At 40.7% G+C, this 20,019-nt stretch overlaps 1 protein-coding gene across 1 annotated transcript in view; it reads right to left on the reverse strand.

The window, feature by feature from the left end:
- arhgef10la (Rho guanine nucleotide exchange factor (GEF) 10-like a) overlaps positions 1–20,019 on the reverse strand; it is an 85,215-nt gene that overhangs the window by 23,625 nt on the left and 41,571 nt on the right. The window contains exon 19 of the mRNA XM_070902476.1: positions 9,606–9,727. Within this exon, the coding sequence (XP_070758577.1) occupies positions 9,606–9,727 (122 nt within the window). The remainder of the gene's footprint in view (positions 1–9,605; positions 9,728–20,019) is intronic.

Raw genomic sequence — 20,019 nt, forward strand, 5'->3', positions numbered from 1 at the left:
CAGTTTAGAATGGTGTTGATTCAACTGTATGATCATGGTATTGTGTTATACTGACAGGTGTTATTATTTTGTCCACTCCATTTATATCAATAAGGGTAGCTGGAGAGCAGAAACACCTCTCAACAGGACCACGAACTGCAGCCCCCAAAATGCAGTTGGCAGCTGAGTGTATATAGAGTGCTCAGTATGCTACATAAGCCCTTATCCACACACTGTTCAGGACACGACCATACGGGGACAGCAAAATGTTGTTTGCTCATTATCTGTTTTCCAATATATCATAGTCTCTAATGAACCTAATACAAAAGGACAACAGGATCAAAGTTGAAACTCGCTGTTCATGTTATGATTTCATGAGCTCGATGTCACCCTGTGATTTAAATTCCACCAGCATCTACAAGCTGAGATCAAAGGGCCAACCACCTGCTGTGCTTGCAGGCCTGCGTTACGTTCAGAATATTCAAAGTCATTTGAAGACAATAAGATTAAACCATCTGCACGAGAGGGCTGAGTAGACAGTCTGATTTTTAACTCTTGATAGGCCTGTATCAGGTCCTTTAGAGGTGGTTAGGACTTGCGGCAAAACCATATGGCTATCACCTTATTATTAAAACAGGCTCAGGACATTTCCCTCAATTTAATAACCACTGTCTGTACAGTAACGATTCCCTGTCTCCCCTGGCTATGCCACAGATCATATCAGCAATAAGTGGAATGAAGTTGGAGAGTGGTTTTGCATATCGCTGCTCAGAGCCACAGCCTGACATTGGTAGGACATCACAAACTCATATTCATGACTCGACTGAGATTTTCTTCCTCGTGTCCTTCACCGCTCCTAGCTGAACGATTGCAACACGGCCAACAAATGTGATGCAAATTCGCTGTGTCGCTATGCCCCCTCTTCACACACACACACACACACACACAGATCCACACACCCACACCGCTGACTCCTGCGGCCATGGCAGTTCCAACTCTGGATGAAAGCAGTGTACTGCCCCTGCATTAATGGGTTCAAAAGAGGACTACGGGCCAAAACTTCTCTGTGTAGTCAATCACTTCCTCCATCTTCCCTTCCCTTTTGCCAGAGACAGGAGACATCCGCACAGGGCCCAGACAAGCTTTGGATGAGCGATCTTTAACCACCTCAAAGACAGAAACTGACACAACTGTTTGTCAACATGGGGTCCGAGATGAAAACCTGGGCACAAGAGTGGACAAGGCTTTCTATAATCCTTAATATCAGATGGCAGGAAACGCAGAACAAAGGGAGCTCTGGTGCCAGCTCAGTCCTAGCCATGTGGTGGTTGCAGCTACTTTTGCCAAGGAAGCTCTGCACATCAAGGAGCACCTCCCAAATTTGAATCTGCACCTTACAATCCTTGGATCCTAATTCTATGATGGCCTGTTTGGCATAACATCAGACAAACACGAATCACAACTGTTTCACAAATACTAATCTGGTTGTTCAACCTCCACACTTTAGGCCCATTGTTTCAAGCCTTTATTTTGATATTTTAAAACAAATGTTTTATTGCCATGATTTAACCGTCTTGTACAGATCAACCCAAGAGTTAGCATTTCATGGCTAGAACCGAAAAAGCAAAGATCAAGTTGACCCATTACTTTCAACATACAGCAATTAAATTGAGTGGAAACACTTTCTAAATCACAGAAAAGTCCACATTTGCGCCTACTTTAAAAGAGAATAGAAAGTAAAGACAACATGTCCTTGAATCTCTAAACCCTGGCCAACAACAATAAATAAAGCAGCATTCAGAGTTATAGTTATCCATGTCTTGAAAGCAAATAGCAGGAAGACTAATTAGCAGAGCAGAAAATAAGGAGAGAACACATCACTGCAACAGACAGGATTGGTTTGGCACAATGGGAAATCAAAGAGAGAGAGGGCTTTCTTCCCTTTCCTTTTGAATTGATGCAGTTTTTGCCCATCGTCTTCTCCACACTGATGTATAATCAGAGAGGAAGAATGTGACCGAATTAGCACATTTAGCAGATCTGCAGGATTTCCCTTCTGGGTACATAATTTGTTCCTGCATGCTATCTTGACAAGTACAGAGTGAGCAGAAACCCAGGGCCAGAGAAGGAGGACTCTACTCTGAGGCATTGCTGGAGTGTCTATGACTCCCTGTAATTAGTATGTTAACTGTCACAGCAACAGATCAGGCCCTTCGCAAATGACCTCGCTGTCAAGCGGTGGGTGTGTCTACCCTGTTCACATATATATATATACACACACACACAGGCACTGCACTGCCCTCTATTGGCAAGAACAGTACTGAAGGGAAAAGGAAATGCACAGAAGCCTCGCTTATGTGGGCCCACAACAGTGTGAGCGGCGCAAAGCATGTAACTACTATGTAATTACCATGTAAATTCTAAAAAGAAAACTGGACTTACATCGAGTAAATGAATCTCTTTAGTAGACCCTAACTGTGAAAACCAGACTCAGCAGTTACAAAACCACCTTGATCCTGTCATTACAGCAGCAAATTAAAATCCCAAATCCTTTTCACCATCCTTGTTCCAGCTGTTTAGTAAATTAATTAAAAGCTTAGGTACACAGGATGTAATGATGACATGACTATATTAGCATGCTGATGCTAACCCAGCCTCTTGGGTATTTGCACTATTCATTTGAATACACCTCTATTCATTTCAATACACACACACACACACACACACACACACACACACAGGAGCAACATTGTTGCCTACTCTGGCAACACAACCAGTATTGCTGTCCTGGCCAATAAGTGTCAGGGAGAAAAAGGATGTATTGTTGGCGATCATGGCAGTCATTCATAATATAACTCCTCTATGATCTAATGCTGTTAGTAACATCTTCTACTATAAAAAAAAAACTTTAATCAGAACATTTGGAACGAGAGACTCAGAATCAAACATTATACGATTAAATATCTGGACAAATTAAACATATCTAATAAACTCTGAACACTTTGTATCTCTGAATTACATTTTTTAGTCTTCACATTTATTTCACAGCTTATGAGCGTCTTTGTTTGCTGCTGACATACGACTTAAATTTATTGCAAAGGGAGTTGGCACAGCGGGCAGTTGCTGCTTTCGGCTTAAAAGTACCATCTAACCATTAGTTGAGTTCAATAAACTCGAATGCTTTTGCTGCTTAGCCCTGGCAGGGTAGAGATCCAGATCTACGAAGAAGAAAGCCTGACCTCTGTACACTCCTGGTACATTAGCCAAAACGCTGGAAACTGTCACAACTCCCTCAGAGTTGTTCTCTGCGAATGTTGTTCTCCGCAAATGCCAAAGTTTGACTTCTGCCCTGACCTCAGCAAGAGGTCCTCTTTGATCGGGAGTGTTAAGCAGTCAGAGCTTGTGTGCTGTCACTGCCCCCTGTATTTGTGACAGTGACAAGTTTGGTGTGTCTGGAGTTGGGTTTTGTTGAGCCGAGCCACGCTGACCAGAAGGGCCAAGCCGTATCATCTCCAGCGACAGGTCTGCCGTGAACCAGCTTCACACAGAGAAATTAGATTGACACTTCCTCCTGCATTCTCATACTCTCCATGCCAAAAGCTTGTCTGCCCCCCTATCAACTCCAGTGGTCTGTTTTTGTGGAGAGCACTGTGGTACATGTTTACAAAGCTATTAAGTCTACGAGGGACTCCAAAATGTAAAACTACTACTACTGTACAACTTGGAGGTAAGTTCTTTTTCTGCGGTTCTCAGTGCATTTCAACAAACACAGTTCATTATATAAAGAAATGATCAGGAGATATGTCGTACTGAATTCCATAGTAAACAAATCTCTGCAGAGGGAAGCTTCCAAAAACCCATCAGAACTGTTTTACAGAACATGGCAATGTGTTAGTATCTTATATTGCAGACAGGACCTGTTGATTTTGGTAGTAGATGCCACATTAGGTTCTGCCTTGTGTCCCGAAGACATCACCATGATGCTTGATATTTGGCGAGCATCTATTGCTTCAAAATGTAGTCTCTAAAACCCCAAATGCCAACCAAGCAATGGAAATCAAACACCATGCAGAAACTCATGTTCTATTTATGAACACTCATTACTGATGGTTTAAGTTGGAGGGAAGTAGAAAACACATTTATCCCCTAAATTAAGTAGCTGATGGGTAGCCACTGATGGCATACTGACAAAGGATTTGAGTATCATTTGTGGAAATGATAATGAAGCCAAAACAGCCAAACGGAGGAAAAGAGCATAGTACAGTCAGCATTGTTGGTCATTACCATGAGTCACAGACAAGCCTGCACACTGTATATCATTGTAATCTTGATGAGGATCAGGTCTGAGAGAGAGCAGTGTTCTCTCTCTCCTAACAGTCTTGAGCACATGCGTGTCCCACTGTTTGTGTTTTTCTGTTTGCCAGAAGGATATTACTGCAGAGTTAGAAAGGGAGCTGCTACGCCCCGGTGGATCTATGGTTAGAACGAGCTTTTAATCCACGCTGTGGCATCTTTTCTCAACAAATCAGAGAGGTGGCTGATATCTGCTACTCTGAAAGGTAGCAAACGACCTTCAAGAAAAACAGAGGCAGGAGCATTGTGTAAGGTGTCAACTTGATGACTTTACCTTTTCACACTGTCCTTCTCCTTTTTAATCCATACTTCATAATATAGTATCTCATCTGTGGTGTGCCACACACACACACACAGAGCCTTCACATTGAAAACGTTCCTTCATCTTGGCTGAGAGAGCTTTGAGGCACGATGTTTGAAGTCATTAAGTCATTCAGCAGACAATACTATGAATGTAGCCATGAACACAATGCATTTGCTGTTGCCAGGGATGCCGCTCAATAAGCTAATGTTCTGTACATGCAGTCATGTGGCTACCTGAATGCACAGTGCAGCTCTCTTATCACTCCATCAGCAGGAAAGATGGATGACACAGCGCATAAGAGGGACGTGCACAACATGACCTCAAAAGCACCAACTAGACCAGTAAACAAGCACCGACCCCGGTGACCCGGTACAGTGTGATTTCGCCACATGACAAAGACAGAAACGACCTATAACACGTTTAATGGATTTCAAGACCAAATCACACCCATTCCAAAAAAGAAAAACACATACATAGGTACATAAATAAATAATAATGGGGATCTGGGTGATCTATGTAAACTAGTGGAGTGTATTACGGGTGAGATGTGGCCAGGCTTTTGCGCTTTTCCGAGCTGAGACACAGAAGCTAATCCTCTCAGAAAAAGAGAAAGGAAGCTAACCCTGATGCAGCCCAAACCCTTTTCCAGTTTGTCATTCCGCACTTCAAAGCATACATGATGAAATCCCCCAAGGTATTATAAGAGCTCTGGCATAGCAGCCTCCTCAACCCTGTCCTAGCCTAATGCCTCATAAACGGAGTCTGGAAACATGTCCCTTTACTATTTCGAAAGTCTTTGTAGCTTTGGATCTTTAAGAACCTTTTAGAGTTGCAGAGGAAGAGGTGCTTTCCTACTGGAGGAGATATGAGGCGTTTGTGAATCATTATGCGGCCAAGGGATTCCTGTCCGCTCGCCATAAAATACTGCACATACAGTATGCACATGCACCTCTGGGAATGTTTAGATCAGGACAGGAACCAGGCATTGATCTTCTTCAGAGCTTTGCTGAATGAGCACTTATATGGAAATATAGTGCACAAGAAAATATGCGTCCTATTTAGAGACAGGCACGTGATTTAAGCCATTCAGTTCCCAATGCTCTATGTGACGCTTTGAATGCCACTTGTTATACAGCTTGCTGAGCTGTCAGATTATTGGATTTCATAAGTACATCCATTATTGGTTTCCAGGCTTCAGACCACAGCCTGCTGGACAAAACTGAAAGAAACAGCTGAAACTCTGTAAGGCTCATACAGTTTAACAGGGAGATGAAAGGAGCAGTACATGTTGTTCAGCTTATTTAGGTTCTAGATAATAAATATCATTACAATCCATGTCAACAAAAGGTCCCTGTTAAGGTTTTCAGTGCAAAAAAGATTTTGCTACTACTTCTGGGACAGTGAGTTGACATACAAAATGAAAGGCCAAGTCTTATAGGTCTGGAACCAACTATTATTTTCATGGTCGATTAATCATTTAGTCTATAAAATGAAGAAAAAAAAAAAAGACTATCACAGTGTCTGAGGTGACATCTTGAAATTGCTTGTTTTGTTCAACCTGTAGCCCAAAACCCAAAAGTATTCCATTTGCATTATAAAAAGCATTCATCGAATTCATCAAATATTGATCAGCTTACTTATTTGCTGTTGATTGTCTAATTGATTCATCTGACTTAATGTTTCAGCACTGGTTCATTTTGGCACAGAGTTATATGCTAGCATCACATGAGTGCACTTAGGAAAAAGGCTACAAGTAATAGCAATGTCTTAGTGTGATTTCTGCAAGTTTTCAAAGATTCAGTCACATTCTCAGCTGATATTTAATCTATTTATCTGTAATAATTAAAGGCATCAATCCTGGTAAGATCAACATCAGGCACCAACATGCTTCTCGTGCAGAAAACGTATTAATGGTTCCATTTAACATCTGATTCTACTGTATAGAGATCTGGTTCAGCTGTTACCCTTTCTGCTATAGTATCTCCTATTAATCCCTCAACCCGACTACCTCACTCCCTCCCTTTGGGCCAACTGCCAAACCTGCTCTGTTTCATCTCTGAAAATGGCAGAGAGGGCACCGAAACGGAGTGTGCACCGACTCTTTAAACAAACAAAGGACCATCAGAATGTGGCTTGTCTATTAACCAAGATAGCACCTGATTCTGTGTGTGTGTGTGTGTGTGTGTGTGTGTGTGTGAGAGAGAGAGAGAGAGAGAGAGAGAGAGAGAGAGAGAAAGAAAGAGAGAGAGAGAGAGAGAGAGAGAGAGAGAGAGAGAGAAAATGAAAGAGATAAATTGAGAGGACTCAGTCTGCCCCCGCTGTTCTCACTCAGCAGACTTGTGATAAGGTTTATCTCCGGTGCCTAACGAGTTCGCCCAGCACCCCTCTCCAGCTCCCACCGAGTGGACCGGGGCGCAAAGAACTGCACACAGCCAGCAGTGGGTTGAGCTCCCTTAGGTGACCTGTGCGTGTTGTTCATGCTACGCTGCTTTAGAACTTTATTTTCTGTAGGAAATGGCTTCGGCCCCTTCGGCCACATCTCTTTTAATCTGGGATTTCTTTTTTTTGCCTTCTTTTCTTCATCCTTTCTACTCACTGTAACTCAGACTGCCAAGAGAAGCTGCAAGAGCTGGAGAAAGAGATGCTGCGGAGCTTTGGCACAGAGAGGCGTGTGTGTCCCAGAGGCAGTGGCTGAGGCAAAGATGGAGACACAGAGAGGGAGAGGGGGGCTGCTGCTGAGTTAAGCCCCTAATCACAGTCTGCTCTGCATGAAGGACTTAAAGTCACTCCATTTAATGCTACCTTCTCTTTAGTCAAAAAAGGGAAAGAAATACTACTGCTTACCTCTTCCGCTTTCTGATACCCAGGCCCCTATTCCTATCACATACCCATTCTTGTGATGCACAGAAGTGCACGGCTACAGTATATAGTCAAACAAATACAGAGAAAAATGCAACTCAAACACAGACACGAGGGCAGGAAAACATACATGAACATATACTTGCACACACAGCAATGCAAGCATAAATGTTTCTCTCTTTAGAATCCCACATTAGCCTTCATAACATCAGCAACCATTACAGCTCTTTACAGCAATGACTCACGTGAAAACACGCATGCCCGATTTGTTAGTTGTCAGAAAATAAAGCTAAGTGAAACAATTTCATGGTTAACCACGTTCGTGACTGACATGGATGCCATGCCCTTCACTGACGTGCTCAGGTGCTTCATTTGTTTGTGCCAGAAGTGGTGACTATGAGCAGATCCTCAGAGACAGCAGGGTCCCACTGGCTCAAAATACATTAATTGACTTGGCTCTGCTTCCAGCCAGGTGTAACACACTTTTGCAGAATTCTCCAGAACGTCTGCGAGATCTTTTGGGAAATCCCCCCCCTACCGTGTCGAAGCTACACTTTCCGCACTTCCAGCTGCTGTTTCACCTCACCTTCCTCTCTCGTCCGCATGGCTAGCAGACTATGGGTTGGCGTATAGGTCTTAATCTAATGTTGGAACATTGATTTATGCTTGGGTGTCCCACAGCCATTAAGATAATTGCATGATCACTTTATAACATCCTCCCCTGGTGGCCATGGTAATTTGGACCCCGCCCCCCCCCGCCCACCTTGCTCTGTAAGACCACATTATAGCAACAGAAAATGTGGTTGGAAATATCATCTTTCAGCCCCTGCAAATTGATTCCATACCATTTCCACTGACTTCTAGAACCCTTTTAGTCTATCTCTCACCTGTGCTGACCATTTGATCTATTGGAGGCTTCTAGGTCTTAACAGCTTGTATTGATCGAAATTCTTCAGCCAGCATCTTGAGAGGGTGCTCTCGCGTCACCTTGTAATTCCAATAGTCTAGGTATTTTTGAGTGAGATCATCACTAAGACAATGTGTTTTTAGCTGAAAGGGCAAGGCAAGTGGGCTTTGATTCCCTTCGATGGGAAATAACTGTGTTAAATGGCACTATGATCTCTTCCGACAAAATCTTTATTAAAATAAAGATTCCACCACCACTATGGACTAATGGCTGCTCCAGAGGAGAAGTTAGTGTCAGTGAAAGTCAAATTGCTTTGACAAATTGATCCAAAGGGAGGCACTTTGCTTCTTGAGTATAAACACTGCCAATTCATAAACATTGAACACATCAAAAACCTTGCAGCTGAAGTACGAACGGCGAGCTCAGAAAGATGAAGAGATTTTAAACTTTAAACTGACAGCAACAGGAAGATGATCCAGCTGAGAATGTCATCTATTCCATCATGCATTTCTAAATCCTTAATCAGTTATTATTTGTATTATTGTTTTGCATCAAATTAAATTACACAGATAACGGCGAGACTATTAAAAAACAGAATTCCTTTATCGAGTTAATGCTAAGTGCTTCACCGGTGGGAGGCACACTCTCATGTCATGAGTCAACATACAGTTTATTTTTCTCTTTATACATATATATATATATATATATATATATATATATATATATATATATTGGGCAATATGACAGTTTGTACCAGGAGATGTTAGAAATTTAGAAATAAATGGTTAGTCTATTGAATTTACAAACAAATTACTGTATCATAATATATGTCAAGATTGCAATATAAAATTACATATAATGTGATAATTTATCCATATTGTCTGAGGCCTAGGTACAGTCTTCCAGTGTGTACTGACATGTGGACGATACCAGCTGTGGTGCATTGATCATCAATTGTGAAAGAGTAAGCTGAATCCTGTAATGTCTCTGTGAAGTGTGAAAAGTTGTTACACTGACAATACTTTTTGTTTGGAAAAGATGTTTGTGCTTTTTAAGTGTTGCACTGATTTTATGGACACACATGCAAATATACAAAGACTATGAAATTCAGATTTCTTCCTTTTATAACATGCACTTACTGTATTAGTGTTTTAGATCAGATTTAGATCTTTTGAAACTTTAAGAAATGATCTCCGTCTTTACCTTTCTCTCTGGTGACTTGGTGGCAAAGACCGGCATGTGACAGGCGAGCAGCGGACACCAAAATGGGGCCATCGTCTTCCCTTCATCCTCTCCACATAACCAGCCTGGTGAATTCTCCTCTCCTGAAATAGAAAACAAAAGACACTTTTTTTTAAATTTCTTCTCACAAAGGCGGTACTAACTTTATGTTGTTGTAGAGTACCAACATGTTTTTGTTGTACTTTTTGTTGACAGTATGCATCTCACCCTCACCCCAAACTCTCCTTTAAGCGATGTCAAAACCACGCAAAATAATCAGAAAGACATTTCGTTACTTCAGGTGTGTAATATGAATGGTGTTATTAGCATGTGAATGTTATAATCAGCCAGAGGCTTATTCCATGTGGTAGGAGTCCAGTCCAGGTACTGCAAACACAGGGCCTCAACAGTGATTAAACCTGCACTTAATCAACAGTGAGAGCCAGTCCCAGCAGGAAAAATGCAACTGCTGGATTTGAGTTATAATAATGGATTTGCTTGGCGTATGCGTCATCTCAATGCTCACAGCTCTGAGCCTTACAACACGTGCACCTCTGACAAGGTGCCGCCAGATCTGCCAAAGTACTCCCATTATGTAATTTTGTAATCATAAATTTCAATTTACAGAAACTAAATTGTGCATGAAATTTAACAGCTTGCTGAAATGTGCTCCCTGGTTTGTTTGCATACTTTTCCTGGAATAAGCTACAATTTATATCTGTACTTTGCCTCCAAGGCTTTATCACAGATGCGTTAGACTCATTTGCAGAAGTAAAGTAGTAGCTTGTTTGATAAGAGTATTATTTGCTCACTCTGTCCGTAGAAAAGGCCAGAACACTGTTACAGGACACCCTGAAGCCAGCCAGTTCCCAGATAACCAGTTTTTAGTAGTTATTTCCACTTTCTGTGGCAAACAGGTAGGAGGTGCACTTCAGGGCCAATTACACGAGTTTGCACTGACAACACCAAGGCTGTAAAATTGGTTTCAATTCTCTGTTTTGGCCACACAGATACATCACTTCAGGGCCAAACTTCTCTGATGTTTATACTAAAATGACCTTTTATTCATTATATACTCACCCTTATGAGAACAAGCAAAAATCATTTAGGTGATTTATTACTTCTAAAATTGTGTACCATACTCTTAAAAATTGCCACTGAAATTACTGAACTAACGGAAATGTGACATCACTCGAGACAGTTTGCAAACAGTGCATCACAGAGGAGTGAAATCCTTGTCATAATTCAAAGCTCGAGTACATCTGAAAAAAAAAACATGTTTATAACAAACAAAACATGTTATTCAGCGCAAGAAGCTACAAAAATGATCAAGGGCAGCATTGGTGTTATAGTAAGTGTTCTGTGTCTTTCAATAACTTTCATCCTGTGTTTGTTTGCTGTTGGGTTTTTCATATTTCCTTTTTAAATCTTAATTTTCATTCATCTCCACTGTATTTTCAACAGTGAATATATGAAACATCTGCAAATAAGACAGAAACTCAGCATGGCTACAAAACTCCAGGGTCAATGTTGTAATGAACAAATTTCATGTTACTTTGTCCAACCACTGCACTTTGAAAATACTGACAATAGAGAGCACATTCCATATACAGTGGGGTCCAAAAGTCTGAGATCACATTGAAAATCTCAAATATTTTCAAGTTAACCTGGAAATAATCACAAAAACCCAAGAAGTTATGTCATGTAAAATGAAGAAGAAATATTTTAATCCTGCGCTATTTTTAGGTCAGAAATCAAATTCAAGCAAATGTGTGGCATTGACCAACTTAACTCCTTCGTACAAAAGGTCAGATTTATTTGAGTTGTATCCCTGCCATCGAAGCATGCGTTCAGACGACACTCAGGTGCATTTGATTTACTCATCGGAGGTTCGTAACTCAGCTGGCAGCCAGTGTTCACCTGTTATAAATATGGCTGTGCCTCAAGTTTCCAGCAGATCATTGCTTACTAAGTAGCATTGTGATAGTGGGAAACATGGCATCCGAACTAAGTGAAAGTGTCAGAAGTCAAATTGTTATTCTGAGCAAAGAGGGGCTTTCCCAGCATCAAATCATAGCCAGACTAAAGGTTTTTAAGGGGGAAGTTCGTGGAACTCTAAAACGCTTTGCAGAAACGGGATCAGTTGTATCCAAAGCACGGCAGGCTTCAGGCAGACCAAAAATGACCACGCCATCAGAAGATCAATACATCAAGCTTAGTTCCCTGAGAAATAATAAAAGCAACTTCATCACAGATACAGAATTTGCTAAATACAAAGGCTCCAATCAGCAAAAGTCCTGTCAAAAGAAGAATGTCTTGTAATGGTCTCAGAGGACGAGTAGCAGTTTCTAAACCACTTCTCAGAAGGGGAAACAAGGCCAAACGCTTGGGGTGGGCTAAGAAATACCAGCATTTTACTGTGGATGACAAAAAGTCCTATTTACTGATGAATCCAACTTTGAGATTTATGGCCGTAACAGAAGGGTGTATGTAAGGAGACGAACAGGAGAGAGAACGATACCGCAGTGTATCAAACCAACAGTGAAACATGGTGGTGGGAATATTGCATCTTTGTGGAGAGTGATTCATACTGCAGCAGGATAATGACCCCAAACACACCTCAAGGCTTTGCAAGAACTACTTGAAGACCAAAGAAGACCAAGGAGTCGTGACTGTCGTGGACTTTCCTCCACAGTCACCTCACCTCAACCCCACTGAACTATTTATGGGGGCACTTGAAGACTCAGAAAGCCAAGCATTCCTTTGGAACAAATCATGCTGGGATAACATGGGTCATCAGGTTTTAAACAAACTTGAGGAGTCCACGTCAGCTGGAGTGCATGCTGTCATTAAAGCAAAAAGGGGACATACCAAATACGAAGATTTTCTGAAATACCTGTACATTTTTCAAAGATTCAACTTTTCACTCAAATTGTTAAGCTGATATTATCATTTGTAATTAAAATAAATAGTATTACATTCTAAACAAATGCATAATTGAAGTATCTTGACTAGTGGTCCCACTGTATGTCAAATTGTGTATAAATAAATGTCAATTTACATTTCCACAATGCATTTTTTGAGGAGCAATTTAATCTGATGATGCTTTATTGCACAATTTAAGTATAATTGACCCATTTAACTACTTAATCTCTTGCACAGCGTGAACAAGGTTCATGAGGCGGTGAAGGATGGGGTAGACAATTATAAGGTTTTAAATCATTCAGTAATTTATATTTACAGTCATCTCAAGAGTGTTCTTTAATAATTCATTTTTTGTGGGGGGTGGTTGGCCTGCCAGGATACAGAGACGTGTGAGGTCACTTATTAAAAGACTTCAATTGAGGGCAGATTGCTGCAGGTGGGGTAGCAGGTCCAGGGGTTTCCTTTACCCCAGAGTAATCTTCTCAACCTTCTTCAGCTAATTATTAGATTAGCATAAATAATGTTGTGTTTGGATATGCTGAAACATAGTAAGATTCTCTTACTGAATTTGTCAAATCAGTAAAAATGAATCTAGTTACCAATTTGAAACAGATACACTGAGAGATAGAAAGACAGAAAGAGACACTGGAATGCATACAAAAGGACAGAGAGAAAAAGTAGATGTGAGAGAACACAAATTAGCCTTAACCTTCAGTCTTTGCCATGTAGTAATGATGATGAATAACGGTGAACAAATGATAAGCACAGACCTAAATTGAAAACGGCACCAAATAGGGACATCCAGGCCACTCACCTCAACACACGCACACACAGTTACACTTCTTCATTTATAAAGTAATCTAATCAGTTGGACCCCTAAACACAGGAAAACAAAACACTCAAGAGTTGTTGCGACACTACATTCCCCTTAAGAAATCAGAAGAATTTTTTTATCTGTGGGGACATCACTTGTATGAAATAACTTGATATTTATTACGTTTAGTATGCAGGCTCATCCTTTTCTTAAAGCAACTACATGTAAAACACTACTTGAATACATCATTGTAGGAACTGAAGATATCACTAAGAAAACTGCATTTCATATGTTTTGTTCCATGTGTTTATTGTGTGTTTCCCTTGGTACAGCATGCTGTGAATTCCGCCTCATGCTATATTCACATCATGTTGGATTTACCATAAATAGGACTTACCGACTACGAAAGAAAAAAACAAAAACATTAATGTCAGCCTCGTAATGGTAATAACAAGTAGGGGCGACTTAGAACATGCGACTTACGGTGGCACCCAATTAGTGTCAAATTGCGGAAGTGTGTCGACAAAAGGAAGCAAACTGCAGCAAAGCCACTAATGACAGCAGAACAACAAACCATACAGATAATATATTCTCCACTTCTCCACACCGTCATAGAAAAACAGTCACAGGTAAAATATTCGTAAAACATTTGACTCTTAAAACTGCTTCACACTGGTGTCAGAGGCAAACTCTATAGCAGCATTGAAGCAATCTCTAAGAAAAGTCAATACTGCATTAATTTGATAATAAACTAACCAAATTATTTGTAAAATCAGAGGTAGAATGCAAGGATGCACTCTGCATCACCTGGGCTCACCGAAGGAAATAAAATGCCTCCTATATGCAGAAAACCGTATCATCCTATTCTCTACAGCAAAGATCCACATATTTGTATTTGGAGGAAAATAAACACACAAGTATCAAATTGGTATATTTATTGTCGGACTGACCCGTAAACCAGATATGAGAAGCCAACTGCACCCGACACGTCTCCCACCAGCCTGAATCAGCTGTAACATCATGTTCTGATCTATAGTGTGAAAACCAGGAGAGCAGAGAGGTCTAAAGAGTTGAAACTTCCAGCTTCTGCCAGTCCAACGGGTAGGAGTACCAATGCAAACTTGATCCGACCTTCTAAGGAGAGAAAAAACCTACACATCAACAAGGTCGCTCTGCCTTGAATGAAAAAAAAAAAATACTGTAACAGTCCACCTTTAATAATTAACCGTGTTAAGGATTATAACCAATGTAACCATTCTTAATATTATACAAACAGTCTCTACTGATAGTTCTGCAAAGTATCTGCAAGTAATCTATGTCTTTTGCATCAAAAGAAGTTCTTGATGATAAACACAGCTAAAGGAGTTATAAGTGTTATTACACCCAAAGCTACTTCCTGTTACAAATCATGTTTTATGTTTTTAAAAAAAAAAATACAGTCAGTTCCACTGAGCTGCAGTTTATTTATCTGCAGTGTCAATTAGAGGCAATCTATATGAATGATGAGACTCCGCAAGCTAAAGGTTAAGGTCAGTTCTATCTACTGTGTACTCAGTCCCATCTACTGTACAATAACTATGTATAACAACATCATTTGTGAAGGTGGAGGGTTGGAATACTAAGTAGGGACATTCAGTTTCTCAGTTTCTTTATTCCAATCAGGCTTTTGTTTCAAGTCTTTTGCTGATGAAGATTAATTTGCAGAGCATGGCGCTCTATCAACCCCGGTGACACAAAGGGCAAAGATATAAACTAATTAAATACACCACTGCAATTGATATTTCCCATGGATCAATGCGAGTGTGGGATCTGTTAATTAAATCCGTGATAATGTTTACTTATCATAAACATTTCCCATGTTTGAGCACAGCGAGATAGGGAGATAATCTTTTCTGTCTGACAGATTAATTTTAGGGCTAAGGGAAAATCCTTCCAGCACATACAGAGTGAAAGCCATTTTTGTGAGGGGGAGGGTTCTGCTGTTGAATGTTTATATTAAAAGCGTTATCAAAGGGAATCTTTTCAGCTCCTTTATTGAGTATACCTACAAAAGATAACAGTATAGCTAATGTTATTTGAACAGATGCAACGAAATCAGTCACTATAGCAACCAAGCTATCTGAATCCTAGGGCTAATGAAAGTAATGCCCTCAAAGTCCATGCAGCAAGGTGGATTTTGCATTCTCCTCCCTTGCTTGTATCCTGTGCGGTATACATCGGCATGGCACAGGTTATCACACAGTGGATTAAGAAGGCGTGTCAGAGCGTGTGCCAGAACCTCCAAGCCGCACTCCACTCATCTATTGATCCGTGTGCAAGGGAAAAAGACCGGCACACTTAGCAGTGTAACCACAGGCAACAGCCCCCTGCCTGCCCTCTGTTCCCTGCAGTGGGACTGATTGCTTGTCTCAATCATCCTTTCAACCCCCCCCCCCCCAACCAGCACACACACACACACACACACACACACAAACACATGCTCCCACACACATTCAACATCTCCCTCTCTTTGCCCACAGTCATTCCTCCACTTCTGTCTCCAAAGTCGCAGCAGCAATCTCTCATGAATTGACGGCCTCTTGTTCTTCTTGTGAGGGCCATCAAAGTCTGCAGCCTTAACCTCGTCTGAAAGGGCTGGGACTGCATGGTAGGAAGCAATTAATTCTGCAGTGAGAAAGTCCATTAATTAGGCAATGCTTCTGGCTATTTCACGAAGACCCTTCAGAAACAGTAGGGCCACTCAGAGAGAAATAAAAGATGCAGTGGCACACCAGGTTATTAATGGACCCCGGGGCTCCTGGTGAAGAACCACCATGGGGTAATTCTCACTTTCTATTTCAAGGCCTCATAACTACACCACATGCACTCACAAGGTGACAAAGGCTGTTTACTGGGAATGTGTCATATCAAGGCTTGACTGCCATATAATATCACGTAAAGCCTGACCAACAGAGCAGCTTCAACATCCTGCTGAAGTACAACGATCTCCAGTTAAACATTTTTAAAAACCACCACCAACCACGGTGCAAAAGGGTTCAGAGAAAACCTCATAGCATTAACAAGGCATTGCTAATGGGCAATACACTGATAGGACTTTAATTCGGCATAAAGAAATGCCACTAAAAGCCAATGATATTCACACATGTGGCACAGGGAAGGCTGCAAAGTACAGCAGAGGGATATCGCTGTTTCCTCTAAATGGAGGTAACAGGATAAACACTGGTGTGAAGATGGGTCTGGGAAAACGAGTTTTGTGATGTCTAATCACTCACTAAATCATGCATGACAACATTAGCTATTTGTGGTGTCCACCATTCAGGGACATTTCGGAGCACGGCACCCATTTCGAACTAAACAAGACCATGGTTCGGTGCATTTGAAATGCTGATTCAACTGTAGGTCTCCCCTGAGCACAGGGCAGGCCTGCCTCCGCCTGCAATGACGAGGAAGTCTCGGTGACAGTACACCATCCGTGAAATTAAATCAACAACTCGCTTATTGTAATTACATTTGGTTAAATGGAAAGGCAAAGTGTGGGTGTAATACAATTAACATGTAATTGTCATCCTGACCAGGTTGGTGCTGATATATTTCCACAAGGGATTCAATGAAATCCATCATCCCGCCCTCATCTTCATCATCCCCATTTGTTTTTAAATGAATGATTCGATGAGTAGGAGTGTGTCACAGTGCTGCTGTGTGAGTGGTCATGAGCAAAGTATTATATCATATGTGATCTAGATGCTGCAGATAAAATTAAGTTCTTTCTGACTTTTTCTTTTAGTTATTCACATATTCTGATATGGTATAGTCACTATTTTTTATTTATTCATATATTTTGGAGTAAAATATGTATGAAAAATAAAATATAAATTACTTTTAATAAAAAATGACAACTCTTGATGTTCAATCATGCAATCCATTAATTCAACATCTGTAGTTTAAAGGCACTGACACAGCTGTGCTGTAGTTTGACACTGAAAGTGGGAAGGAATAGAAGCTTGGTGGATGTTGGACACACGTCTGACATCCCAAACTTTGAAAGCTTCTGCAGCAGATACAGTTTTTATACACACAAACATAACATGCAGTCCTCTTAAAGTGTCCTAACCCTGACTCTAACTTTACTGTTTTACAACATAAATTACAGAAGCAATACAGCTGGTCATATACATCAAATATACACTAAATATCATAAAATCCTTGTATGACTTATTGCAGCAATATTGTTCCAAGTTTAAAATGCTGATTACATTTATTTGGAGAACAAATTTTAGTGCATAGTTTATTATCAAATGAATACTAAATTGAATATCAATATACTTCCATCAGCTGTATTCATTTGAGTTCATACTTTACATTTTACATTTACATTCACCGTCCTCCCAGCGTATGGGGTCAATCACCCCAATGCATGCTGGGACAAGCTGACAAGGCAGGTCAGTCACTTTGTGCGTTGTCACAACTAATGTTTTGTCACTCAGTCACCAAGTTACCAAGCTGCTATTTTTGTGTTTATGACCTCCCCGCTCTTATTAGCTAATCATGATTAACATTTCCATTAACCTCAGTTTGCAAGGCTACATGAGATTGCAGATGTAGAGGATTGATGTTGTGTGGGCTGTCAACTATGAATATGTATATACATTCATATAAGCCATTCGAGAGGAAGGGAAAAGTGAGAGGACTTTGGATGATTGCCTTGAAAAGAAAAAGTAAAACTTCTTTTTCAATCTTTGCAATTCAAATTTGTTTAATTTGCTTGCATTCAATCAATACTATCTCTCTCCATGTTTGGTTGAGATTAGTTAGGACTGCAGGGATATTAAAACTGCATCTGTGTAGCAGAACAACTGGCCAAGGAGTTTAAAAAGTAATGTGTCAATCAAAGTGCAAAACATAATAGAAATTATGTCATTTGTGAATATATGATCTTACTCAAAAACAAAATAAAGATTCATTTGACGTGAAAGTTTCCACATAATTCAGATATAAAGGAAACATTCTAAAATTGAAGTTTAAATCAATCATTTTAACGAAAGATGAGTGAATCAATATCTGAGTAAAACACGTCTTCTGGTTGAAAGATGGTCTTTATTCTCTCTGCAGCTCTGCTGTCCAACTCAGTGTCCTGAGCTTGATATATAAAAGCCGTCTCATTGTTTGATGTCTTCCCTGCAGTTTCTCTGTAATCTAAAACTCCTCCAATGTATTTCACTCTAGTTCTTATTTTATTTCATTTAATGTCCTGATTCTGCTATTTTATTACTTTTCCTTGCACCTCGGAGCTTGTTCTCCTTACACTTAGCTGCTTGTCATGTTGGTGATGGAGGAATCGAACCTTATTTTACTGTTGTTCTCATGGTAACTTGCCCTTGATAGCAGTGTTGGCTAAAGGCCTAAAACCTTACAACCTTAGATGTGTCAGTTTCCCCAGATCAGTCGATTGAACTGAAACTTTTCTAAGTCAAAGAAAAGCAAATATTTCACGTTTATCTTAACACACTGGAGTATCATGTCTGTGACAAGCGCTTGAGGCTACAAGGTTGTAGGATAGCATGACAAAGACAGATTGGTGCCAGCAGTTGTTGTCAATCAATATGAGAGTGAAAACAATGTGCAATATTTACATTTTGATGGCATTTTATCCCGTGTCTTCAGGGTGTTCAGGGTGTGTTTTACACAGGTGTAAGATCCTAAAAAAGCGAGAAAATTCAATAAATGTTTATTTGCTGTTTTCACTCCTAGTGAAGGCCAAATAAAGTCTGTTTATTTAATTCTTTTAAGCAAAAGGAGTTCATCTTCTTCATCTGTTTATCTTATCCTCCGCAGGTCATACTTGATATTGATGGTCTCTATAAACATCACTGCAGCATGGGGCTCCTCGCCCATATGACAGCTATGGATAACTTGCCTGATTTGGCTTTGAATATAACCAATGTCCACAAGGCAGCCATAGGGGAGGAGGGCTGCATGCTATAACTATGCCACTGTCCTCATCAGTACGCCTGCTGTGTTGCTGATAAAGGTGCGAGCAACAAGGAAAGGCTGGGGATGCTGCGCTTCACTGCAGCCACAGCATCCTCTGCACTCAGCCTGATGTTTTTGATGCCTCTCTGACACAAACCATATACAGCAAGCTCTACTGGAGAGTCTACAGATGTACTGTGTGCTTCATGCACCTCTATACCCCCACTGTGAAAGGTAGGCCAGCAGCACAGGGAAAGAATCCAGTGTTGTGTTCTTTTTTTATTGTAATGTGCAAGGAGGGAAAGTCTCAAGGTACAGGGGAGACAAAGTCCCAGGAAAACATCCGGAAAGCACGAAACACGTTCGGCCTCCTCTTGACCTTCGACCAAGCCAAGTGTCATTGATCCTCTCAGGGTATTTAAAACATAGGCAAATATATCTCGGGCCACATCTAAGCAAGACATTCTATTGAGTGTCCTTTACTCTACCTCCACCTCTAACCTTCTCTGAAACCTTGAATGATTCTGTGCTGACGCTCACAGCAATGGCCTCTGGGATGTAAGAAGCCACAACGACACGATTGGAGCTACACACAAGCGCAGTGTTGAGAGACATACTGCATGCACAACAAACCCAGAATAAAGTGTGTGTGACAAGGAAGAGCGCTCAAGGCTACGCAGGGAGTAG

This window comes from Enoplosus armatus, chromosome 3 (assembly GCF_043641665.1).
Source record: "Enoplosus armatus isolate fEnoArm2 chromosome 3, fEnoArm2.hap1, whole genome shotgun sequence".
In the NCBI taxonomy this organism is placed as follows: domain Eukaryota; kingdom Metazoa; phylum Chordata; class Actinopteri; order Centrarchiformes; family Enoplosidae; genus Enoplosus; species Enoplosus armatus.